This window comes from Copidosoma floridanum, unplaced genomic scaffold, assembly GCF_036245765.1.
Source record: "Copidosoma floridanum isolate Cflo_tuat_1 unplaced genomic scaffold, Cflo_Japanese_pri ptg000025l, whole genome shotgun sequence".
In the NCBI taxonomy this organism is placed as follows: Eukaryota; Metazoa; Arthropoda; class Insecta; order Hymenoptera; family Encyrtidae; genus Copidosoma; species Copidosoma floridanum.
Genome location: NW_028321902.1, coordinates 2046422 through 2074376, shown reverse-complemented (window position 1 = coordinate 2074376; position 27955 = coordinate 2046422). Strand labels below are relative to the sequence as shown.

The 27955-nt window shown below is 37.9% G+C and overlaps 2 protein-coding genes and 3 pseudogenes across 3 annotated transcripts in view; 4 read left to right on the top strand and 1 right to left on the bottom strand.

The window, feature by feature from the left end:
* Positions 1-27955, bottom strand: part of bru3 (CUGBP Elav-like family member bruno 3) — an 825259-nt gene that overhangs the window by 265293 nt on the left and 532011 nt on the right. The window lies entirely within an intron of this gene.
* LOC106641482 (cytochrome P450 9e2-like) lies at positions 4715-6152 on the top strand. The gene is made up of 3 exons (XM_089595451.1): positions 4715-5018; positions 5115-5154; positions 5200-6152. The coding sequence occupies exons 1-3, from the start codon at positions 4737-4739 to the stop codon at positions 6150-6152; spliced, it is 1275 nt and encodes a 424-aa protein (XP_089451577.1). The 5' UTR covers positions 4715-4736.
* On the top strand, positions 7038-8839 carry LOC149373903 (cytochrome P450 9e2 pseudogene; annotated as a pseudogene).
* Positions 8965-10537, top strand: LOC106641481 (cytochrome P450 9e2 pseudogene; annotated as a pseudogene).
* On the top strand, positions 11189-12844 carry LOC106641502 (cytochrome P450 9e2 pseudogene; annotated as a pseudogene).

The following is a 27955-nucleotide window of genomic DNA, read 5'->3' as shown; positions in this document are numbered from 1 at the left end:
TTACATCTTTACAGATTGGTGTTAAAAAACAAAGCCCAAAAAAAGCATTTTGTATTGGAAGATCTTAAGATTCACATGATTTTAGGAATGTTAAAAAATTATTATTTAGGAGGTGGTACTTATACTATTTTAATTGAAAACTAAAAAAAAAAAAATTTACCTGGAGACTTTTTTAAGATACTTTTAACGACCCAAATTCCTAATCTTGAGTTGATAGAAAATAAAATTCTCTATATATTAACATAAAATCATGAAAAAATAGTTGATCCTAAGTAAAGTACAACAAAAGATTCTTTTTTGACATAAAAATTCCTTAAAATATCTCATAATTTCATGATTCAAGAATATCCTACATCTTTGTTAACAAACATTTTGAAGACATAACGTTTGTTTTTCCGCGACTTTGTTAAAATAATATCTCTTAATTTTTTTTTTTTTATAACAGTGCTTACAGAGACATTATTTAAAAAATTCTCTAAATCTTAATCCTTAGCAAGAAAATAAGTGTCTATTCTCACAAACGATTTATTTTTACCTTTCGACGTAGTCACTAATAACCAAATCTAATTATCCAACCCTTAAAAAAAGCACCAAATGCCCAACGCGGAGGAATAACAGAATCCCACGAAAACGTCGTGTAGGACCTCTAAAGCAACATTTACCCCCGATCCACCGTCTGAAACATTAATACTCCACCGCGGCTGTAGCTCGACGTCATAATATTTTCATTCAAATCGAGCCAAGTGCGTAGACGGGAGCTCTGGCAAGAAGTGCCGCACATAAGTTTTCAAGGGAGGAAAAGGAGCGGGGGACTAATGAAAAGGAGCCCAGGAGCATCAGTGGAGGCTCTCGTCTCGTCCTAATCTACATGTGACCGATATTGCCTTACGGGAGGAGACGAATCCCTCACTGAATATTTAAGACGGCGATGCAGTGGCTTCTCTTGGGTTTTCACATGTAAATGCGATGCCGAAGGAGCACAGAGTGAGCGCGGAGGGTGGCGAGAGCGCGGGAGTGTCTCTATAGTGTGAGAGAGAGCTTTTTTTTTTTTTTTTTAAGTGAAGAAGAGCAGGGCTTTTAGCGTTTTTGCAAAGGCCTGAGGAACGGCATCAGGAGACTTTTTGATGGTTGACCTTTGAAGGTTTAAAATACTCGTGATCCATTGGCAAGGATTCAAACAGAGTCGGGTGAGTCGTTGTTTTGGTTAAAAGTTGGTAACGAGAAAAAGTTTTATTTTATTTTATGCATAAAACTAATTTTTTTACCTTGTTTTTGAAAAATTATCTTCAACGATTTATGTTGTTTTGAGGGTATTATTTTTAGTAATATTTGAAGATTAGAATAAACAAAAACAAATTTGACTCTCAGAATAAAGCGTTTCTCGGTTAATTTCATAAAAGACATAGTAATATGAAAAAATCTTCATATTTTCATAAAAGAGACAAAGCCACAAAAGCTGACATATAAAAGTATCTTCGGTACGCGGTCAGAAATAATATTTCATTTGGGGAAAAAGAAAATACCTCTCAAGAAGCTTAAATTAACCTTTTACGCAGGAAAAACACTCAGATTGTAGCAAACAGAAAAAGCATTTTAGAGGGGTAAATGCGAATGTTATTACTTACAGTGTGATGCTCAAAGGAGAGAAAAGTCGATGAAAAATTATTAAAACTGACTTTCTAGATATTCCTAGTGCACTTTGACCTTACAAGTCTTATTTAGTTACAGTACATTTGTTTCTCTTTTTTTTTTTTTTTATGTTAGTTGAGTTTGTAATCATTGGATAAGAAAAACTGAGAATAATAGTTTATTACTTTACCTGAGTATAACACAAAAAGTCTCATGCAATATCATTAATTTTATTTGTTGAAACCTTGAACTTATGGCGAGTCATGATATTCTGGATTGTTTCAACTTACGTCATTTATTAACTCGAACTTAGATTGAAGTTTTAACAATATGATAATGCAGAAAACGTAATAATTTATACAAATTCTTGAAATAACTTCATCCACGTTGGAGATATACATGTAGCCCCGTCGAATAACTGTTGCATTAAATTAGCAGACCCGTTGTAAATTCTAATTTTACATACTGAACATTTTCCCTCTGTTAATCTTTCTTTCATTATTTCAACTGAAAATACTGGCCTTAATTAAATTCTCGGGCAAAACGTGAAGAGAAAATTGGGCTGAAAGTATATGGCGTGAAATTATCCTTTGAGAATATAACTTTGTCCAATTTTCACAAACCAGTTTTTTATCAACTACTCTAGCAGTAGAGTAAATGAAAAGAAAATCCATTGACCTGACAAAATATTTTATTTTTCCATGAATCAGGAGAAAATCAAACTTGATTTGAAATATCTAATTCACTTCGTTTCGTAACAAATTTTACGACGCCATGATGATCGACTTTCGCCAAAGAAGGACATCAAAACACAGTGCCTCGCTTACGTAGCTAATCAAAGTTTTAAAGAAATAGTCATCGGTGAAACCTCTTGTTTTTATTTCTATTTGAATTATGATGAAATTCTAACACTCGACTCAAATTTATTAAGACTTTCTGTTTTGATGTGCTTATTTCCACATTATTATCATTTCTAACTTTTATTCTTCCAAATTTTAACTTTGTCTAAAATGTACTACATGTATGGTTTAACGTGAAAGTCTAATGCACAATATTGAGAATCGAGACAAAGAATTTCTATGAAATAATTCGTGCCATCTTAACGAAATGACTCTGAAATCATTTAAATCATTTATAAATACGAATAAGCATAATCGGAGATCGAATAAAATTTCAGCTTCAATTTCAAGGAATAATGTCGGAATAAAAATTGAAGAACACTGTGAGCAAATAAATATCATTTTTCATCAACGAAGGTTACCATTGTTTTTTATTTATAAAAGCACGTACCAGTAAATAAAAGGAATGAACTTGATGAATAAATAACGACTTATAAGTCAGTCAACGACATCGTTATCACCTAACCAGCACACGATCATTCAAAATATCGTTATATTTTTTTTGATTTCTCAATAAATAAAATACAAGTAAAAAATAAATTTTCAAGTTTGTTTGAAAAAAATTTGTATTTCATGTCTTTAAAAAAAAGATAAAACAAACTTAGGAAAGACTCTCAGAGCCGTTATTTTTACGGACGCGCACATCCTCCGCGAAAACGAGGTAAGAAAACTTCTCTGGCAGGGCATATTTGTACGGCACCCACGCCAAACTTCCGAGCAAGGCCGGAAATTTCCAGTGGAAATAAGTCCCGCGTTTCCTCTTTTTTTGTCGCTCGACGTTAATAAGTCAGCGTCTTCTCCAGCGAGAAAAGCACATGTAAATTTTCTGAAGGAAGCTGCCACTCCGCCTTTTTTTTCAGGCTCATTGCTTTTTTTTCTCTTTTTTTACGTATGAAAGTTTCTGGTATTTAATTTTTCAAGGTTTTCAAGAAAAGTTATAAGTCAGGGGTTAGGGTGGAGAGAGCAAAAGCTTGTAAAAGACTCCCTTAGATATTTTCTTGTTCTCGGAGGCATGATTATTTCGAAGTGCGACGGAATTGTACTTACGTGATGTGTCAACTGTACGCGGTGCGCAGAGAAGAGAAAAATGGATGTTAACGTTGAAAAATAATGTTGCGTCGCTCCACCTTATCTTAAATGATAAATTAGTGTGTGAATGGGGTGACTGCTGCAGCGATTGCACATTTCACGTGATGACTAATTCAGAACTGCTTTTACGAGACTAGGGCACTGTGCTGTTGAATAAAAATTAATTATCAATTTATACCATATAAAGTTTCATTATTAAGTTATTTTTTAAAATTGTTTATACAAAAATTTGTTTTGTACATTGCAAAAAAAAAGTTAATGATTTTCTTTTTAGACAAGCTACAGTCAAAATTATCTAATAAAAATACAAAAATTCATATCAGAAAAATAATTTTTGAAAAATTATGATTCTCACAAGATAATAAATTTTTTCAATTCTTTTTTCAGTAATTATTATCAGCAGAATTCATCATGTGTATTTATTTATATACTTTGATTTTAAACTTTAGTGTAGAAAATATAGCGTGTGTTATTTGTGCTTAAAAATCGCTTTTTATTATGACACAGAATTCTTTATTTTTGACAAAATTTTTCTCTGACAAATTAATATAACGCATTACATTTTGGGAAAGACAAAAGTGTCCGAATATTTGAAAATAGTTTTCGAATGATTGTTCAAATACTTTATTCCTCTAAAAATTTTTGTTAAAACTTATGCTACAAGTAGTAATGATAAAAAATTATTTTAAAAAATTGATAAATTTCATTTTTGGGAAGAAATTAAAAGTGAAATCACCTAAAAATTGACGCAATATTTGTTGCAGAAGTTGTTATTAGTGTAAGCTGAAAAAAAAATGATTTTGTTTTTGTAAATTAAATTGTATTCAAAAAATACTCCCACTTACAAAAATGTTGACTACACGTTACCGCGTGCAACTGCGCAGATCGTAGGTGCTATTCCGAGTACACACACTGCACGATGTACTGACGTAACAATCAGTGACATCATACCGAGTGTGTTTAAACTTCTCTTAATATAGCACGAGTGTTTCTGGCGAGCATGACGGCATTCTCGCGCGGACAACTCCGCAGCTGGCACGTACACAGTACAAAAGCCGCCGTTCAATCATGGATTATTTAATTTGGACTATAGTAGCCGTAATTTTTGCTTACATTGCAATGAAAAGTCGCGAGTGCGTGAATTATTTCGATAAATGGGGCATACCGCATCCCGGAGAGCTCCCATTTATCATTTTTCCTCAATTTTACCACCTCATCGCTGGAACCAACATCGGAGTGATACTGAAAAATTTGTACAACCTCAATAGAGACGCAAAGTACATTGGATACCACTCGTTCAACAGACCGGTGATTATGGTCCGCGACCCCAAGCTGATAAAGAGTGTCCTCGTCAAGAGTTTCGATTACTTCGCTCACAAAACACAATTGACCCGTTGTTCGGTAAGAATTTGGCATTCACGAATGGCGCGAAACCAGAAATTTATTCAGCCCAGCCTTCACGTCCAGTAAAATTCGAACAATGTTTGGATGTTGAAGTGCGCCAAGAGTTTCGCCGACAAGTTTGTACAGCTGTACAGTGAGAAAGAGGAGATCGACTTCAAGGACGTATTTACCAGGTAAGCCAACGACGTGGTTGCTTCGTGCGCCTTTGGACTCGAGATCGACAGTCTAAGTGATCCAAACAACGAGTTTTACACCGTGGGCAGGAAAACTTTCGATTTCCAATCGCTTCCGCTCCTAAGGATACTGTTTGTGGTAACTTTACCGAAAGTGAGTAAAAAGTTTGGCATAAGTTTGGTGCCGAAAAAAGACAGCGATTACTTCGTCGACGTTATTAAAAACGCTACACAAGTAAGAAAAGAAAATGGCATCGTGAGGCCCGACATGTTGCAACTCATGATGGAAGCTAGAGACGTAACTTCGGACGAAGACGTCTCGGACATCACCGCCCAATCGTTTATATTCTTCCTCGCTGGCTTCGAAACCATATCGTCCCACATGTGTTTGATGGCTCACGTGTTGGCCGAGCATTGGGACGTCCAGGAAAAACTTCAAGAGGAAATCGATGCAATGCTGAGGGATAATGGAGGTGAGATGACATACGAGGCATTAAAAGACATGCCCTTCTTGGACGCCGTGCTCAACGAGACCATGCGAAGGTATCCGATAGGTTACCTCAACCGCGTGTGCTCGAGGGACTTTGAGTTACCGCTAGCTTTACCTGGTGACAAGCTCTACATAGTCAAAGCTGGCGATGAGATACTGATACCTGTTTCTGGTATTCATGCGGATCCAAAGTACCACGAGAATCCAGAAGTATTTGATCCTAACAGGTATTTGAACAAAAAACCCACGGCGAGCGATATCACGAATTTAGGCTTTGGTCTGGGCCCGAGAATGTGTCTGGGCAATCGTTTCGCAGTTCTCGAGACGAAAGTTTTGTTCGTGCACCTTTTGGCGAGATGTAGCCTAAAATTGTGCGATAAGACCCCCGTGCCTTTCGTGGCTGACAGATTGAGTTATGTTCCTGCTGCTAAAAGAGGCTTTTGGTACAAAATAAAAGTTAGAAAATGAGTACAATTACGATGATTTGTTTGTGATTCCGTCTCCCCCTTGCATGGTTCAATCCCGCACTCGAGGTGTACAAACCGTTTTGGATTTTACAAAAATTTTATTGATTTCATAGTGATTTTGTTAGTTGCACTTAAAATTTACTAAGTAGGTATACTTTTTTTTTATCATATGACAATTAGAGCCAACATAAAAATAACGTTTTTGTAAAATTATTTGAAACAAAAATTTACAAGAAATATTTGAGTTATTTTACATACTATTTTGTAAATTAGTAATATACATCGAAAGTAATTCATTAACTTGTCGGTATTATTTTGATTACAGTTTTAGTCATCGTAAAAAAAATTATACTAAACTTGCAACATGATTTTTTCTAACATAATTAAGTAAAGTACCTGTAATTGTTGATTTGACTGCAAAAAAAAAAAAAAATTAACATTTATAGGCCTTCGGTCTACACATAACTTGAAAAAAAAAAATATCATTTCATTACCTTTGTAAGATTTCTATTCGTATACATGTAAGTATGAAAGATTATAATAATTGATCTTAATGAGGTTAATTGACCTTAATAGTGCTAACAAGTGCCAAAGACTAAACAGCCTCACAGATTAAATCATGAGATTCCGTTGATTGCATTTGTAGTAAAATTTCGTATTGGTCGTGATATTTTTTATTGGAATCACACTACTGAGATGTAAAGTTTGGATAAATGGGAGGTGTTATAGTATTATCTTTAATCAAGACCACTTGGCCGTTGTTACGCGATTCAGAGTCACGTTTATACATAGTGTATATCTATATTTTTTTGGAATGACATCACACCTATTGCTTGTAGGCACTCTCTATCAGTTCATTTTGAAGCTCCGACTCGCGTGTACGCTATATTCCGTCAAATAAGACGCAGTTTATTAAAAACCTCACTATGCAGTACTTAATATGGTCAGTCGTGGTTGGAATTGTTACTTTTATCATTTACAAAGCTAATAGTTACAGACACTATTTCAAAAAGTGGGGCATCCCTCAGCCGAGAGAACTTCCCTTTTTGGGAATTTACGGCTGCAACGATTTCGCCAGTAAACACATAAACCTCATATTTGAGGGATTGTGGAGCATCAACAGAGAGGCCAAGTACATCGGATTCCACATGTTCACGACAAGAACCATTGTAGTGCGCGATTCGGAGCTTATAAAAAGTATCCTCGTCAAAAATTTCGATCATTTTTCCGATACCAAGGTCTTTGTCAATGAACAAAGTGATCCACTGTTCGGTAAGAGCTTGGCATTTTTGAAGGGTGACAAGTGGCGGGAAATCCGCAATTTGTTGAGCTTCGCGTTCACATCGAGTAAAATGCACACCATGTTCGGGCTAATGGAGAAGTGCGCGGAAAACTTTTCGAAACGATTCGTCGACATTTACAGTACCGAGGACAACATCGACATGAAGGACGTGTTCGCGAGATACTCCAATGACGTGATAGCCTCCTGTGCCTTCGGCCTGGAAATCGACAGCTTGGAAAATCCTGACAACGAGTTTTTCCTGAGGGGCAAACGGAGCACGAATTTCCAAAGCGTACCAGTGACAAAGATGATTTTCATGACAATGTTTCCCGGCTTATCGCAAAAATTAGGCCTTCGATTCATGTCGAAAGACAATTCGGACTATTTCGTCAACGTCATCAGGACAACCATAGCCACGAGGGAGAAGGAGAACATCAAGAGACCAGACATGCTTCAGATATTGATGGAAGCTCGCAACGCAAAGTCAGACGCCGAATTGTTGGAAATAGCAGCACAGGCTTTCATATTTTTCGTCGGTGGATTCGACACGACGTCCTCCCACATGTGTTGCATAGCCCACGCCCTTGCTCTCAATCTGCTTATCCAGCAAAAGCTACGGGATGAAATTGATGGTATAATGAAGGAGTACAACGGGAAACCAACGTACGAAGCTGTCAAAAACAAAATGCCCTACATGGATGCCGTTTTCAACGAGACTTTGAGGTTATTTCCCATCAGTGTTATACAACGCGTGTGCTCGAAGGAGTTCGTTCTGCCACCATGTTTGCCAGAAGCTAAATCTTACACGGTAAACAAGGGCGACGAAATGGCGATTCCTCTCTACTTCATACATACCGATCCGAGAAACTACAAGGATCCCAAGAAGTTTGATCCTGAAAGGTTTTTTAAAAAAAAGATCTCCACCACTGACGCAACTCTTTTGGGCTTCGGAATGGGTCCAAGGATGTGTATAGGATACCGCTTTGCCGTCCAGGAGACGAAGATTTTGTTTTTACACCTGTTGTCGAGATGTGAACTCTTTCTATGCAAAAAGTCACCTGAGCCCTTTGAGTATGACGTGTACAACGTCCTGACGTACCCCAAAAACGGATTTTGGCTGAAGATAAGACCTAGATAAATCTTTTATATTATTAAGATACTTTTAAGCTTTTGTATGCAAATTATATTGAATTATCAATTTTATAAAACATAAAATACAACAAAGCAATTGTATAGTTCTAATCTTTAGTTACTTCTGATAATCAAAGATTGTAATTTTTTTTTTTTAATCTGGTACGAGTGAGGAAATCATTGGATATAAAAGTTCTCTATAGATAAATACACAGGCAAGAGTCGAGAGAGTCACACGTGTACTCATACATCAACGCCAACCCACACATCATCGTTAACTGAGAATACGTACGTAGCTCCTTGGTACGCAGTTCCAGTGGCTTGCATTGCCAACAACTACACAATTAGTCTCAGTTGAGTATCGCTCGGTGCTAACGTTGGACAATTTTTTTTCCTTTTTAATACGTTAAATTAAAAGTATTTAAAAAACATTGTAAACTCAGACGATGATCATGGCCTACTGGATTTGGTTTATAGTGTTATACATGATTTATGTCATGATCAAACATTATAGAATAAAATGGCATTACGTAAAACAGGGCGTGCCACTCCTGTCGGAGGTACCAGTTTTCGGTGCCTTTGGTGTTATTTTTTTTACTCGTCAATCAATGAACGATTTAACAAAAAAAATATACAGTATGAACCAACAAGCCAAATACTCAGTGTCTCTGTTTTTTTCCAGTTCTTTGTTGATGATACGTGACCTTGACCTTATAAAAAGTGTGCTCATCAAAAATTTCGATCATTTTGCTGATCGCAAAAATTTCATTAACGAAAATAACGATCCTTTATTCGCGAGAAATCTAGCTTTACTCAATGGTGACAAATGGCACGAAATACGCAATTTACTTAGTCCAGCCTTTACGTCTAGTAAAATGCGAGCGATGCACGTATTCATGAGGCGATGTGCTGTCAACTTCACCGACAAATTACTAAAAAGATACGGTAATATGGATGCTGTTGACATGAAGGACGTATTTAGCAGATTCACAAACGACGTTATAGCAACGTGTGCCTTTGGCATCGAAGTTGACAGCTTGGAAAACCCAAACAACGAGTTTTTCGTGGCAGGAAAGAAGTGCTCTTTCAACAACGGAAGAAATCTGTTGAAAATCTTTCTGCTGGACCTTTTTCCGAAACTGACAGCTAAACTGGGAATGAGAATCGTGCCGAAGAAAGAAACCAAATTTTTCGTCAACGTCATTGAAACGACGATCAAAACAAGACAAGAGCAAGGCATTAACCGACCAGATATGCTACAACTGATGATTGATACACGCGACAAGATGAATGGATCATCTGGCCTTGATACCATGGAATTGACTGCTCAGGCGTTTATCTTCTTTCTAGCTGGTTTTGATACCACGTCTGACTTGATGAGCCTCATAGCCCACGAATTGGCTGCTAATCCTGATGTGCAAGAGAAACTTAAAACCGAAGTTGACGGAGTAATGAGAGAAAATAATGGGGAGGTGACTTATGAAGCCATAACCAATATGCACTACTTGGATGCTGTCTTTAATGAAACGATGAGAATGCATCCCTCACCCTTTTTGTCGAGAGTATGCTCTAAGGACTTCGAGTTGCCTCCAAGTCTGCCGAATTTGAAACCATTTTTGGTTAAGATAGGAACAGAAATTTTGATTCCATCTGCTGGCGTGCACAGAGATCCAAACTACTACGAGAATCCAGATAAGTTTGATCCAGATAGATATTTGAACAAAAAAATTACGAGCGACGTTTTGAACTTGGGCTTTGGTTTGGGCCCGAGAATGTGTATAGGCAACAGATTTGCTATCCTTGAAATAAAGACTCTGTTTGTACACATGTTAGCTAAATGTAGCCTCGAACCCTGTAAAAAAACTTGTTTACCATTTAAGTATGATCCAAACACTATATCGCCATGCCCAAAAGGTGGATGTTGGTTGAAACTAAGACCTGCGAAGTAATTTACCATGCAATACTTCTTATAGCGATTATGCTCGGTCGGCTAGGTCGTGGATTGGCATGCGGGAGACCGTGGTTCGATTCCCGGCCAGTGCGACTTTTTCGGGTAAGTACCTCTGTGACTTTTCACATGTGCTTTTTCACCACGCAATGCTCCTCGAGGAGGGCTTTAGGCGACCTTCTCGCAGCAAAAATTGCCTAAGTTCCCCCTACCCCCCTTCCAGTAATGGGGAGGCTTCCTCCCATCCCTTTCCTTGTCCCTTTCCCAAGTGCTAAGTGCCCATAGTAGTGCCGGACGTAGAGCACTATAATATAAAAAAAAAAAAAAAAAAAAAAAAACCTTACCATTTACTGTATACTTATTAAAAAATATACTTTGTACAGTATGATACTGAAGATTTGTTTTTTAATCGTAACCTTTAATCCAAGTGATTAAAAAAGTAAGCTGACTAAACGTACAAGGAAAAAATATGACGAAACTTTTTGCTAGCTACATGTACATGTATCATCATTGACCAGTAAATTATACATGCACACATCTACGTACGACTGACAAGATTACGTCATTGTTTTGCACACTGCACTGGACGCTTATATTAATCTCTAGATGCGCAGCTGCTACAGTAGAATGCGAAATATCGTACCTTCTATACGTACCTCAGTCTAGTGTTTCACTCTAGTGTTTCACGGAAGACTTCAAAAGTTTTCATCTTATTGACATCATGGCTTTATGGATTTGGTTAATTATTTTATGTGTGATATATGTTGTGTGGAAAAATGTTAAAATGAGATGGTACTTTATAAAACGTGGAGTGCCTCAATATCCTAAGTTACCGTATCTAGGTGCTTTTGGTTCTAACTTCATAAGCCGTCGCCACCTCAACTGCACTGTAAAAGATTTATATAACATGAACAAAGAAGCCAAATACGTGGTTTCTTATACTTTCTTCAGTCATATAATAGTTGTGCGTGATCTCGACTTGATAAAATCCGTGCTTGTTAAAAACTTTGACCATTTCGCTCATCGTAGAACTTTTGTCGAAGAGGCAATCGATCCACTAACTGGTAAGAATTTGGCTTTTTTAAATGGCGATAAATGGAGAGATGTGCGTAGTTTATTGAGTCCAGCGTTTACGTCAAGTAAAATGCGGACGATGCACGTGTTGATGTCTCAGTGTACTGAAAAATTTGCAGAAACGTTTATAAAACTGTTTGCCAATGTTGATGCTATTGACATTAAAGATGTTTTCAGTCGATTTACAACAGATGTAATAGCTACATGTGCTTTTGGTATTGAGGTCAACAGTTTGGATAACCCAAACGATGAGTTTTACGTTACGGGAAAAAAGTGCTCGTTCACTAATGGAAAAATGATGCTTAAGTTTTTCTTTCAAGCTATTTTCCCCAAACTGGCTTCAAAATTAGGTACTAGAATCATACCTAAAGAAGAAACTGATTTCTTTATTAATATTATCGAAACAACGATAAAGACAAGACAAGAGAATGGTATCACTCGACCTGACATGTTGCAGCTTCTTATTGATGCTAAAAGTAAAGTTGGGGAGGTTTCTAGTGAAGACTTGATAGAAATCACAGCACAAGCTTTTATTTTCTTTCTCGGCGGTTTCGACACCACATCCGATTTCATGTGCTTGATGGCACACGAACTAGCTGTCAATCCCGATGCTCAGCAAAAACTTCAGTCAGAAATAGATAAAGTCATGAAGGAATGTGATGGTAAGCCCACATACGAAGCTATTGGTAATATGAACTATTTGGATGCTGTTTTCTACGAAACCATGAGAATGCATTCTGTCGCTTTCGTGTCGAGGATGTGCTCTAAGGACTTTGAGTTTCCACCAGCGTTACCTGGAGGAAAACCAATCACAATTAAATCAGGAACAGAAGTTTTTGCAGCTGTTGCAGCTATCCATAGAGACCCAGTTTATTATGAAAATCCAGATAAATTCGATCCTGATAGATATTCGAACAAGAAAATTAGTGGTGATGTGGTAAATTTGGGCTTTGGTTTAGGCCCAAGAATGTGCATAGGTAATCGTTTCGCTATACTTGAGATTAAGACTTTGTTCATTCAGTTATTGTCCAAATGTAGCCTTGAACCATGTAAAAAAACTTGTATACCATTTGAACACGATTCCAGTAAATTTGCGGTGTATCCAAAAGGTGGATTCTGGTTGCAGATGAAGTCTAGAAGTTAACTCTAAATATTATTAAATTTTATAGCTACTGCCGATTCTCGCTTGTTTTGCCACTTTTGCTAGTGCAACGTACGATTCATGCATGTCATTACAAATCGTATATACATGAATATACATTTCATGTAACTAAAAAGTAGAGTATTTAGTTTTTTGATTATTTGCATACGATATCATTTAAAAATGATTTAAGATCTGCATTTAATATATGTATATCTCAATAAAAAATTATTATAAAACACATAATCAAAACAATTGATGAATGAAAAAAAATCTTCTCATACTCTAATAAAAATGATTTTTATTTATAACAAATGACATATCAAATGGGAATAAGTTGTAAGACTTCAATAGTTTCAAAATAGCGGAAAAGTGTCTTTAACTGACAAGTAAAAATTTATTTACCTTTACGAATCAATGAAAATAATATGATTCTTATTTGACCTCTAAGTGGATAAGTAAGAACTATAAAAAACCAATATGTAATAATATCAAAAATTTTTTTTTATGCACATGCTGCTTCTGGTAGTACAATATTGTGACTAGGCTTCAAATCATGAATGTTTTTATTTCATACTTATATTAATAATAGTAGTAAAGTAAAATTTTACAATACCTCACACGATGATAAATTTAATTACTGTATCCTATTTTATTCAAACAGTTATAGTTACTATGACAAAGCTTTTATGAAATCGTACAAGATTTTTAATTATTAGTTACTGTGATCGAATTGACGTTTACGTTTATACATTACTAACAAAGTTTTCCTATCCATCCACTTTGATCCACGTATTTATTAAAATGTGTATACGTACATATATTGTCTTCATTTATGTAGATACTTGAGACTCAAGTTTTTTGTAGTCTCAGTGTAGGTGACTTCCTTCATTGATTCTTTTTCATAACACGTATTCAATGTTCATGTACGTACCTAAATACTTGATGAACTAGATAAACCGGAACATTGACATTAACCTTGTTTTATATCAAGAGTGACAGCTTGACGGATTCTTCCCACTTAAAGTGTTAACTTGTTGTTTTTCTAGCCATAGCAGCTTATACTATTATGTTTTATTCATATTTTTTACGCAATAAGAAAAAAAACTTATACTATTAACAATTAATTGTCCTTTCCAATAGTACCTTGATTTATTTGTCAAGCTGTTTAAACTACGATTGAACATTAGTCATTTAAAAGATTATATTGCTGTTACGTCATGGAATATTTGCATATTGCGAAAGGCCATTCAAGATTATTTAAAAATTTTACTGCACGAAATGTACAGATCATCAAATTAATAATAGTGTTTTAAAAAAAAAAATGAAAACCTTATCTTTTGTACACGATAAAAAAAGTTGATTTAATCAAGAATCTTGATTCAAGAGGTTTGATATACATGCACAAAAAGTGATTGAGCGATTTCAATTGTTAGCAGGTGACCATGGAGGAATTTGTTTACATCTGGATTTTATTTTTAACATTTACTTTTCATGACGTTATTCACTGCGTCATTGAATAAGAAGGCATCGTTTATTCAATTTTTTACAGCCACATACGCAACTGTTAAAATAGTCTTGAATAACATAAACTATGATCAATAATGTATTTCCTGTTAATAAAGCTCATGTGAGCAGATTTTACTTTTTTAAAAAATTACATTGCAATTTAACAATTTAACTTTTGAGAAAAATAAATGAATAGATTTCAGCACTTCCAACCTATAAGCCGTTTTTTTATTTTCATACCAAGCATTATAAAGATGGTCCATGTCAGTCATTTTTGTACCAGTGTCTCAGTAAATTGAGTATACGTCCATAAAAAATGTGAGTGTTTTATCATTTATTTTAGAATCATAATTATCTGCTTATCAGTGAACAATCGTTGTTTCATTTAAAGAAAATCTAAATTGAATAACTATAACAGGTAAGCATTCACTGCAGAACCATTAAATTTCGTCATTTTCACTCATTTTGTACATTTTTTGCATCGACAAAAAATAAAAATAATTTACAAACTGGAAAAACAATGCAAGTATCAAAGGTAGGTGTTTCCACGAGCATACAACTTTTCACTCGAATTAACCCAACCTAGCTCCCCAAAAGCTATTGATACCCATGGAGTGAACAAAAACCTCGTCCACCGTAAAAATCAATCGCAATCAAGTGACAACGACGGGAGAGTATAGATTCAGATTTCCCCGGCCGGCAAATCTCTCCTGCCAAGCTGTAGGTGTGTATATATAGCCTCGTAAAATCGCCGGCGGGGCACCATTACAGCCCCCAGGACTTTCGTCCCGCACACGTGTTCGTAATGAGAGCTGCGGTGGACTTAATTAAAGGAAGCGGGGGTGGGGGATCGTAACGCCGACTTATCGCTCAGAGACTGCGGAGAACGACCCTCTCGGATGCTGCGGTGCTCTCCGGGAGTTTCCGAGAAGTATCGCGCGCATGGACTCCCGTCCGGACGCGGATAATTTTGGATTTTCACGTCGAGAGTTTGCCGGTGAAATTAGTCCAGAGGAAGAGAGACAGGGTAAGTATTTTTGGATTGCGGGGCTTTGAAAAAGTGTAATCGACGGTAGACACTTCCATTGAGACATCCATTGCGAAAATTGTGATTCCAATAGTTGCGATTAAACCATCAGCGTCGCGCTGTAATTTCCAAAATTCACGCGGAAACGAGCTCAGGGCCCATTAGGCGTAATTTGGTATGCTTGAGTGACTCGCTAAATACGTCGTGATTCGCGATTCGAAACGCGTTGGTGTGAAAGTTCAGTGAAGAAAGGGAGGGGGAGAAAGTTCTGAGATAAGGGCTCGAGAAGAGACTCAGTGGGTGAGGTAATATCGAGAATATTAGGGAAAATTAGGGAGAAAGAAAAATTTATATATAAATTTGTAAAATTGTATAAATTTTATAAATTTGTCTGACCATACTCGCCTGTTTCTACTTAATTTTACAGGACAATTTGCAGGCATTTGTCATCATGGCCAAAGAGTACGATGCAGTTTTTGTTGTAATATTATGTACATATTTCATTGATTACACCGTTCCGTAAAATTTGTGTCTTATTTTCCCATAAAAGGCGTAAAAAACAAGTTTTTTCTTACTGCACATCAGAACTAAGGTGTCGATGATGAAATAATAATTAAAAAAAAAAAAACTCATACATACTTTTTTATAAGAAAACTGTTAAATTAAGAGTAATTTTTTAGTTCAAGCACTACCTATACATGCAGATACTTAAAACTCATCGTATATTTTAAACATAAAAATGTTAAATATGATATTTAGTTTTATAACATCATTAAAGTGTTTTTACCCATAAGTATAAGTATTTCATTTTTATTTTTGATTAGGGAAATAATAATTTGTTGTTTACATTTAATATATTATCAAAAGGAAAATTTTTTCCAAATAGTACTGTCAGTTCTTAGTAAAACATGTTCACAATTGAATCCATGGATAAAAGTAACGATGCGTTTTTCCATTTCGTATTTTTTGATATCTTGAAGACGTTCAACTATTTCGTTTAGCCTCGATTGCTCAACGTTACGGATATGTTTGTTAATTTTTAATACCTTGAGAGCACAAAACAACTCCAAGAGAATCGATCAAAACGCACCAAAGTATCAACTGGTACACATAATATACCAACAGCAAAGGTGTACTTATCGACGTCCCTACCAATCGATCGAAACGACTGTCATTCCACGTGTTTGATTGCAGACATTTCCCATCGAGACCCACCAGTGTTTACTCAGTGGTGCAGAGCCTCGCCCCATCGTAATGATAATGACCCGTAAATTTTAATGTATCTTCAAGCATCTTTTTATCGGCGAGCTAAAACGAGACAAAAATCGCGCGGTCGAGGATAAGGTTTTCGTAGCAATTACACTGGCACGACTCGTTATTTCCACAGGGAGGGAAAGAAAAGAGCAAACGAAGGTAACTCGTTACAGCTCCGCGATCGGGGGTAAACAAAGCCGTGACGTCAGATCAGCGCCGCGCCCCTGTTTGTTCTGTCGAGCCCCTCGAGTTTTCCCGACACACAGGTACACTCGCACGAACGCTAAGGTGAGATCAGAAGGGTGGGTCGAGGTGTACCGGCCGACGGAAGATTTGTCGCGCGCGTGTAGCCGGTAATTGGCTGGTGAAATCTACTTTGGGGAGATTAAGAAAGGGATAGGCTTTTTTTACCGAGGAGCCTGTGTCAATATACGGTCGGTGGGGGTTTTCTTTCCGAGGCGGCCGATTGGATTAACGGCGGGGAGGAGCCGGTGGGATCGGACCGACTTTGTAATTTCATTGGTGTGGCTCTGTTTTTCTTTCGGAGAAATAAAGAATCGGATCCGTTTTAGAGTGCAAAAGCTTGTACCGAGTGAATTGTACCTGCGATTGGTTAGGTTTTAATTGGTCCCAGTACTCAAACGTGAACAACATCACACGCGTTAGTAATATTACCTTAGATAAACACATGATCAGGAAGTAGATTACAGTACCAACTTATCATTTATATTATCAGCAATTAACCCTCCAATAATAGTAGTGATATGAGGTGGGTACGAGTAACTTACCAGGGCGTTGGTGTACTGTACTGACTTGGGCAAGAATACTTTTATAATTTTTTTGTTTTTGTTTTTAATATAATGCATTATTTGTGCGAAAACATTTTTTTAATTAATCTCTATACTTTAAATGTAGTGCCAAATACAATTTTTTTCCAGCAAAAACTATGTGGTACAGTATAAAAGAAAGGAAATGTAGAAAAAGAAGTAAAAAAATTCAAATGTTTGAGTTATGAACCACTTTACAATAAGATGTATGGCACTAACTGACAGAAATAAAACAATGTTCTTCAAATATTGTATAGTGAACACGTAGTGACAAATAAATGATGTTTTCAGCAAAAAGGATACACTTTAACCTGGAAGAAAAAAAATTTTTCTTTCAGTGTTGTAAAATTCATAAAACAATTGTGCCCAAGTCTGAGTGTACACAGCCTGATTTTAGGCCTGACTCAGTAAATGGCCAAGGGTCTAAAAACTTCATAGACACAGGGTCACCATGTATTTGACAGGCGGTAAAATTTTTGCTTACGTTCGCAAATATAATTTTCACACTTCTAGGATTACTCAGTACAAAATCAAATAGCACACCTTGAAACGTTAACTGTATGTATTTTTTTCTTTTTTCATTTGTTTTACAGAATTTTTGATAACAGCTTATTGAAGTGGTCAGCTAGTGGTACACACATGAAAGAACCTTATCACGTCAGCGGTGGCTGTACAGCAACGCGAGTTTCACAGCGCACCGCGGAAGCGGAAGAAAGGAAAAACATGTAAAAGCGAATGAAAAAAAAAAAAAAAAATTCGATGCACTTTCTTTTATTTTTTCTGGGCAAAAGGAAAAGAAAAAACAACAACAAGCAACGTGGAAGAGAAAGAGCTGAGTGAATCCTGTCGCAGTAGCTCTGAGAGATGAAAGGGACGTCGCAGAGAATGAGTACAAAAAGACAGAGAGCGAGTAGGGGAGAGGGGGAGGGAAGGACGACGCGTAAAAGTACGTTCTGTCCCATTGTCGAGGGGGAAGAGAAAGCGCCGCTGGCTGCTCCAAAGCGTTCATTTTAATGAAGGATTACAGGCGTTTTCGTCCCTTGCGTGAGCTTTTTTTATTTTTTTATTTTTTTTTTTTTTGTCACCAGCTACGCGCGTATACTGGCCGCATATTAATTAAAACTACAGCCAGAGCTCGAAAAAGAGACTATATACTCGCGCTACGGGCGTGATTTCGAAATTTTTAATGAGCATCCCCGATTATGCGGGAGAGTTGGTAATTTTCCCTCGGTTGTATCATTTTTTAATCACGCGCTTGCGGACTCGTGACGTGGATGAAGAACATATTTTCTGGATTTTGAGTTGCAGGGATTTGTTTGGAACAAAATAAAAACAGCATGCTCGTCCAATATACGTCACCTGCATCGGTGGACTCGCATCTCAACTCGAACGTGTCGGCGTTTTCATTTTTAGGACTGCGTACACGCGTTGGAGTACAATCGTTCGACGAGGCTTGTGATTGATTAAGTATTTATTTTGTACATCTTTTTTCAGAGAAAATTATTTGTGCTACGGACGTAATTGAAGAGCTTTGTAAGTGTTTTGATGTGGTTTTATGATAATAATAAAAATCGTAATTATAATAATAATATATATATTCGCAGTTACAAAACGATATTTATAAATCTGGCATAGAGTATAAAATAAGTTTCATAAATAATTTAATTCTTCAAACATTTAATAAACCAAGAAAAAATATTTATGAAAGTTTAATCCTATCAAGGTGAGGTTTTAACAAAAATTTAGCAATTTAAATTCAAAATTACCTGGCATAATGATACTTGATTGATTTATTCTTTCAAACGAGACAATTGGACAAAAATGTACTGTATCATTGAAGTAAACATACAATGTAACTAAACGTAAAATTTCATTGTACTTTGTAACTTTATAATGTATAACAAAACAATTTTTTTCTATAACTATTTGTTTAGTTGTATTTTAAAAGTTACATTATAAAAAAATAAACAATCACATAACTGATGCCATTGTAAAGATTGCATGTAGGTGAGATTATATATGATTGTTTGGAAAGCCACAAAAATGAACAGAAAATTGTAAGAAAAGCTTTGTTCTCTTTGAGTGGTGCCGTATGCTGGTTACACGATAAAACATTGAAACATTTTCAACCAGGAAAGTTGTAGTCTCAAAAATTATTCAGATTGCTCTGAGTTCTCGTCGAATAGAACAAAAAAAAGCATGGCCGTACAAAAAAAGTCGACCATGTCATCTCACGCAGCCACTTAAGCTTTACGTAATTCCCAAAATAATTAACTCTTTCAGGGGGAAAATAAACAAAAAAAAAAATAAAAACACCATCAAATCAACCCCCATGGTATGTTGCAAAGCAAGAAAAACCTCGGCAACCTCAAACAAAAGCCACACAGACAAGACAACGCGGACGTCCCTCGCACCAAGCCGACGCAAGGAAAAGAAAAGTCACGAGCGCGTAAGTAAGTAAAAGCGCGCCAGGGGTAGAGCCGTAACAAAGTGAGCTTACAGGCACCGGTATATACACGGAGGAGAAGCCTCCGCGGCATAAAAGAGACACGGGCACAAAAGCAAGAGAGAGCCCTTTTAATAACAGATCCGTGTCTCGGCCCTGAGAGTCAGGGGGGGGGGGTAGGTGCTTTCTTAAGACTACCGTGCCCCGGCGCAAAGTGCCCGCCGGCAATATCTCCCGATTACGGGGCTAAGTAAGGCCTGCCCCCCCCCCCCACCCTTTGTGCACTGGCTTTTACGACGTTACCTCCCTACGACCCCGCGCACTCCTCTTTCTCGTATATTACACAACATACGCGCGAGAACACTGCCCAGGGTCGTCTGAAAGCTCGTACGTATATATACCAGAGGAGCCGAGCTAATGAGACGTGAAACGCGAGGCTTGTTTAAGACGCCGATTCGCGCCAGCTACAACGAGCCGAGAATACCACGTACGTCCGGTCACTATGGTTGTCTCGTCGTCAACAAGTGAATGAACAACCAAAGCTTTTGATAACTCGAGACTCATGACTCGAAATGTTAAAAAAAAAAAAAGTGTTCCTCGCAACGTACGCGTGTTTGATATGGATACAGGTGGGCAGAGCTAAAGCGGCCTAATTACGTTTTAATGCACCCAAGGGTGCAGGAACTATTAGATGGAGCGCGGGTGGCACTGTGGTCCCTCTGTGCTGTATGTGTGTGACGACGCGGAGCGACGCTGCGGTGATTTATTTTAATTAAATAAAGTGCGCGGGACCATTAATACGGGCGCTTGGACTCGCTCGGGCTTGATTTATCGGCTCACTTGGTTGTTGGAGAACAACGGGAGTGTGGTTGTTTTTTTAAGGGAGAGAATCGGTGCGAGTATCTGGGAGCGGTGTTCGTGTTACTTTTTACTACTCATCCGGTGGGTTCCGTTGGTTGTGCTTCAAGCGGTATCGTTTAGATTGACTAATCGATGGTTTTAAAGATTAATTTGGAGCAATCAGGTTATTTTGCCCTGTATATTTTGGCACGATTTATAGTGTTTTCTGGAGTTCAATCAGGGCATTCGATACACGCGATATCTTATCGATTACTCGAAAACTCGACGTCAGCACTTGAGTATAATCAAGTATAATTTGTCTAGTAAATTAGTTTCAACTCTCTAGAAGTCTTAGATCTAACCTTAAGCCAAGTAAAGAAACAAATAAATGCATCCTTAGGAACTAATTAGACTAGTATAATACTTTACCACTTTCAAGATCTCAAGACGAGTTTTCGAGCAATCGATATTGCATGTATCTTATCGATTACTCAAAAACTTGTCATCAGCACTTGAGTGTAATAAAGTATAATTTGTCTAGTAAGTCCGTATCAACTCTGGAAGTATTGGATCCATCCTTGCGTTAAGTGAATAATCAAATATACACATGCTTAGGAACTCATCAGATCAATATTATACTTTACCTCTTTCAAGTGATGAAGAGCAATCAATAAAATATCGCATGTGTCGAATGCCACGATTGGACCTGTGCTACTGGAACATGTAAATCATTGAGCCAAGCACCAAAATAAAATGTTATTGTAACTGGTCAAAAACATTTATTTTTTTATGATGTTTCGAAAATCCCCATCTTATTTAAAAACAGCCAATTTCAATTTTTATGAACGAAATTTTCCAGTTATTCTCATCCCAAGTGATCTGTCTCAACCAATCACGCAACGATTAAGAAGGTTATAGTCACGTGACTTTGAACATCTTATCAAAGGAAACCAGTTTGAGCTACACAGACAACCCTAAAAACGCCAAAAAATAAGGATGCCAAGTGAAAAAAAAAAAAAGTACCAGATCCTCGGTCCCTGGAAAATAAGCGTTTGCTTCAAGCGCCATATAATCGAGACCAAGCAATCGCGGACATGCCTCGACACAGTGGGAGAAAGGTAAGGATCCTAATGGCTCTCAGCGCTCCTCTCTTGCGTCCCAGGCCCTATACATTTTTCGTCCGCGGGGAAATCAAGCGTGCACCGTTGCGTAATTACCCTGCGAGCTTACTTTCTTCGTTGCCTCTTGTTTTCTCTCCCTTCCCGTGCTCTCGCCATCACCACGGGCTCGCGGGGCTTGTGTTAGCGCGATTCACACAGCACAAATGTTTGCAACGACAAAACGTGGGGTCGATGAAAATATTTTTCTGCAATCATTGAAAAAACAAAGTCCGCTAGCCCACCAAATCCACCCTCTTCCTTATCAATACAATCTGGTTTTACTGACCAATAACCCTCCTCATCCTGAACCCAAATCCTCTGAAAAGGCTTCCCTTGAAGGAGAAACTGACCCACCCGACATGTGTATAATTATATATACATATATTTGCCCAAGGAAAACGTCGTCCCCAAGGTGTCGAGAAATTTCATCCCTCCGAACGGGCCACTGGCTACATAAGCACGCTAGCCCGCACATCCCCAGTGGAGTAGCTCTTCTCGATTGGCCGAGCGCCACGGCAATTATACGTTCGAGCGGCCCGGCTATCTCTCCCCGGGCTTTAATGCCCCGTTACTGCACGCGCCCTCCCCCCTATGTTATACGTGTACAGAGGGAACACCCGTCGAAATATCGTTATTTACGGGCTTCCCTACGACTGGATCGGGACTCCTTTAACGAGCACACGGTGTGCATGCAGCTCTTTTTATGGGTCACCCGAGCCGGCTCGTTTTTGCACATCACCTGCTCTGAGGCTTTGTTTCGGTGGATGAAACACGTACACACGGTAAAGGGTATGCATGCATAAGAGCAAACGATACATTCCCCAAAGAGTTTGACGAGTCGCATTATACACGGTGGTAGCAAGACAGTGTATAGAAAAAAAAAACAAGAAAAAAGCTGTATAGACTATTGCTCCAGGGTCACCGCGGTAGTTCGACGTACGACGGCGATCATTTTCTTTAATTATGCAGCAGCCCCTGCCGGTGGTAGAAGCTCTCCCCTCGGAGAGCCCCAACGGCGTAGCTGCCTCCAGAAATAGATTGCTCCGATCGATGAGCTCGTCGGCTTGTCGGGCTGTACACAAGGTATATACCCCCGCGCGAGAGTGTAGAGGCCCTTCCCGCTCGAGTGGTATTGCGGGGCTCTCGATGTTTCTCCCGGAGAATATTGTTGTTGCCGCTACTGGTGGTGGTTAAGGGGGGAAGTTTTTTTTTTTTTTTCTTCTTCTCTGCCGAGGTGCGGTGAGGAAGGTTTAATCGGCGCGCGCAATCGATGAGGAAATTGCAGGGTAGACAACAACGCCGGATGGATTTTGTATTGCCTGCGTGTGTGGGCTGTCTTATTGATTGTTTCATTACGGAATGTATTATTCACGGCTACGCGGGTATTTTTAATTTTACCTTGCGGTAAATGCTTTCTCCGCCGAGGCTCGATCTTCCTCCGTCGCGTTGTGTACAAGGTATATACCACATACGTGCGAGAGTTATACCAAAGCGAGGTTTGCTTGTTTCACGGAATAAATAATTTAGCGAGAAATTCAGGAAGATATCCGCCACTGTCCACTCGCTCCTCCTATCTCCTTGAAAGTCAATACCTCGGGACAAACAGGTCAGGAAACGCGCATATCGAAGGCAAACAGCAATCGCACCTCGCAAACATTTTTCCTCCTACAAACGGGGCGTGCTCGAGTGCGTGCATCTTTCTGCCCTGTGTACCTATACTCTGTTGTGTGCAGGGAGAATGTGGTTGTTTTTTTTTTTCTTTCTACATGGTGTGTTACGAGTGGAAATTAATTTTTCAGTCCGCATGTATTTGGCGCTCTGTTCGCTGGTGGGAAAAATAGGGGGCAGGGGTAAAAGCTATGATCGGGAGGTATTTTCCTACAGCGGTGCTCTATTAGTTTAGACGGGACGAGAGTAGTGATGCCGAAAAAAGCTCCCTATGGTGGATGCTGTTTTTTTTTTAATATTCATTTACCGTCACAAGATGGAGCGGAAATCGGGTTTCGAGCCTGTAGGGTGGAAATGCCTTTGCTTCTGTTTTCGGGTAAAAAAAGGGGGTGGTCGCTTCCTCTGTCGGTGAGTTTTTTTGCCGTGGAAGTAATTGTTTTAGTGAGACTGGTGGAAAAATAAACTGCTGTCTAAATCACGGGAGGGTCTGCGTGTCTGGCTGAAACGAATTTTTTTCGGGTCAGATACTACGCGGAGTTTTCGTGTTGTACTGAAAGCATTCGTCAATCGGTATTGGAGGTTGGAAAAAAAATTAGCTACGAAATCAAATACAAGTTTTTCGGTACTAATGACTGTAGGCTCGAGTTTTCACAAAACTTCATGTTGTCAATTAAGAGTCTCTTATAGTTGTCAATAAATCATTTATTTGATCTGTGTAATTTCTTCCAACAGTGAAGGACATTGCATTTTTTTTTTAATGTAGTAGCAAATTTCACGTTATGGTCGAAATTGAAAATATTGACTTGAAAACAAGACAGCTGCAAAAATTGTCTGTAAGACGAGCATTGGTATTAGGAAAATATCTTGGCAACTAACGTGACGGATGGTGTTACGAGTTTCACGTGAACAGAGCATCGTGTGAATAAAATTATCCAGCTTGAGCTTCGATTTTGTAGAAATAATATGAAACGACAAAGTATATTTTAATTTCTCACAGAAAAGGATATTCGAGGATGAAAAAAAAAAAATTAAATCGACACAGTAGCAGGAAGAACAATATTGATAGAATAAAGAAATGTTAAATGTTTTTTCAGCCACGCTTAGAGTGTGAACCAATAAAATAAGAATAGCTGTTTTCACGGTAAACACGGCGAAATATCCGAATACGAAGCTTGGAATCCTTTGTTTACAATTTGCAAAGTGGCGAGGATAAAAGAACAGTTGTAACTAGTATTTTTTTCTGAACTTGCATTTGTTGTACAGATTTTAAGTCTTCATTGCTAGTTGGAAGAGCTTTTCACTTTTGTGATGGGCAAATCCTTCGTAAAGCTTTTCCTCTTATAAATCCAAAGTATTCATGAGGATTTTGGAAATTCCAAGAGCTCGTGAATTGAAGGAAATTTCGAGAAAAAATTACTAAACATTTTTTTAACTTTCAACACACTACAATCAACAACTAATAAACATAACTAGACAATAAAGCATACACATATTGTAAAATATTGTACACTGTATTTCTTTCACGTCCAGTGAAAATCACAAAAAGTTCTATGTAAAAAAAAAGCCATATGTGATGAGGTACACACACACACAGGCAAGCTTTAGATGACCGTATAATACTGGGCATCCTGATTGGACCATCGGACAACTGTTTCCGGCTTTCATGCTGTCTAATGTATAATACAAAGCTTTCAAAGCTTGTCTCGATTTACTGATGTACCATTATTATAACGCGAATGCAAACTTGTACAATACAGTGTGTGTCGTAAATAGATTTTGGTTAATTTAGAAAGTGTTTTGTATCGATACAATGGTCATTACCCTTAAAATTGTATACACCTGTCCAGGAAACAGTGTAATGAACAATGGGATGCTTTAATTTGTTTGGTGATTAATTAGATATTGTGTCGATAACTTACAAAGTAAAAGATGTGCCATTCAGTGGGACGACTGTTTGTGACTTACCTGAAACAAAAACAATTCGCATTCATTAGTCACGTGCATCTATCAAATCGTATTTGTAAAGGCATTTAATTTTAGGAATTACATTTTCAATGGAATAATAATTAATCTGTTTCCACCTACATCCTTAAATGTGGGAATTGTTGTCATTTACTCACTTAGGGGGGTATAATGTTTATGTATACTACATTATTAAGAGTTCATCAAGTCATACTGCATTGTATTTTCTGTTTCATACTACACTTATTTATTTTTTTCTTATTCTAATTAGTCCAGGGGAGTAATTTTTTTCATAAAACTTGTATAATTATTAATAACAGGTATTTAATAAGCGATGCTTTCTACGTGGGATTGACAATGATTTGATAAATCTTGCAGGGACATGGCAACCATCAGTCGCAACGTTATTTTGGGCATATATTTTTGTAAGGACGATTGTTTTCACAACTTTTTTTACAACAAACCGAGTAGATACTTTATTGTTGGTGTAAGTAAAGTTTTAAATTGAAGGGTATAATTGAAACTAAAACAATCCAGGGTAAATAAATGCATTAGTTAACGTCTTACTGATTTCGTTCATTAACTTTTCAAGACTCGAGTCTTGTGATTATTTTCGTAACGTTATGGAAAAAAAAAAAGTAAGAGTGGTTACCATTACCTTCCCGGTACATTGAAAAAACGGAAGGTAGCGCAAAGAAGAAGAGTGTAGCAGGGAAGAAAGGAGGAGATTCCCTTCCCGAGCAAAAAAAGGGGCCGGAGGTAAAGTCAATTCGCCGGGAGCGACTTATTTAAAAGTTTGTATCGCTCGCCAGGTATATGGCGGAGGGGTAGCCCAGCGGTGCTAAATTGTTCGTGAAAGGCCTTCCACTCTATTTTTTTTTTTTTTTTTAACGCCCAAGAAAAAAAAGAGGCTGCAAAGAAGGAGTCCCCGAGATTTACTAATTTGTTCAACGGAAAAAATAATCGGCAAATAAATCGGCTTCGGAGCTGCATCCATCGATTTCTCGGGGCTCCCTTTTTTTCCTCTACAATGTCTTCCTTCCTTCCTTTCGTTTTTTTTCTTTTTTTTTCATCGCTCCGAGCGACGAGAGAGAAATGATTTCCTTGGTAGGATCTCGTCGCTGACGAGGACGCGGAGGTATACCGTAGCAGTGTATTTATAAAGGAAAAAAGCTATTCAATTTGCCTTTCTATCCGGAAACTCGCGAACGCGCGAGCCGATTATGTGCTGCTATTGCGCGATACGCTTTAGCCTTGGAGGATTTTTTTTTTTTTATTACCCTCTGGGTATCGGAAGGGCTAGGCGGACGGAATTGCTTGCGGGATCTTATCAGGGATTTTCAGGGACCATGGGAGAGAAAGGAATTCGTGGATCAGAGAAATAATCGGTGTCCACATTTCCCTCGTTAATTATTATTGGTACTTTTCAAAGAAGCTCAACTTATTCATACGTATTTTTTTTAAACTTTTAATATTCAGAGGTAGAATCAAATGGCTGTTCAAAAAATCGTTTGTACTTTTTCCAAAAAAAATCAACTAAAACCTTTAAAAACGTTTGTAAATATGCATAAATTGTGATTTTATTGTAAATCTCATAAAACCGTTATAAAATAAAAATGAAATCACCCCACAAGTAAAAAAATGATTTTAATTTCACTTGTAAAGAGCGATGATAATTAAAAAGACTCAAACTTTAAACCATAGGAAAAAACATAAAAATCGAAAACCATCCCGCAATCACGCGACGAGCCGTCTTTGGGTAAACAATTTATTGCATTGAATATCGCAGGACTTTTTCTGCGAGCGAAAAAAAAAAAAAAGCAAGAGTCCATCAGTGTCGGGGTCCAAGGAAGCAAACTTACCAGCGGGCACTGACCAGCAGAACGCAAACAATTTACACGCTTGTTCACCCTCGAAAAGCTTCCCTTTCTCCTCCCCAGGTACACCCACAGACGTTATAAACACGCACACCAAGTACCGTGGTCCAAAAGAGGAGAGGGGGAGGGTGGGACTTGAATAGCGTGTAATTAAGTCACAACGTCGATGTCCGACGAGGTCGGGAGCTTTCCCGCGGGAATATATGTACGCGAGGCGGTGAACAAACAGGACCAAATGAACGGGCCCTCCCGAGTTCTCCTCTGCTCTTCTTTGCATGTGTATATGCACGCGGTGTACACTCATGTACGTATACACAGCTGTGATTCTATGGTCCGAGAAGTGGTGGCTTCTCGTTTGGAATATGACCAAGTGTCCTTTCTTTGGAAGTTGTTGGCTTGGGAATGCCGTTGGGGTGCACGGGTGTGTTCTACGAGAGGTCGGGTGGTTAGCGAAGGGAGTTTGGTGGTATTGACGGAGAGTTGCCTATTCAGTTGCCAGTGTACGGTCTGAGGCTTGGGCTTGTTATATGTACGAGCTGGGAAGAAGGATATCTTTCGGAACTATGTTTGTTCGGTGAAAAATTTACGTTTCACGTATATTATTACAAAAGGATTTGCTTTTTTTTATGAACTTTGAATTCATTAGCCAAAGATCTTA

Coding starts and splice junctions, on each gene's coding strand:
- LOC106641482 (XM_089595451.1), top strand. CDS start 4,737: ATGAAAAGTCGCGAGTGCGTGAATTATTTCGATAAATGGGGCATACCG. Junction 5,019..5,114: donor CACAATTGACCCGTTGTTCG/GTAAGAATTTGG, acceptor TGGATGTTGAAG/TGCGCCAAGAGTTTCGCCGA. Junction 5,155..5,199: donor CAAGTTTGTACAGCTGTACA/GTGAGAAAGAGG, acceptor TTACCAGGTAAG/CCAACGACGTGGTTGCTTCG.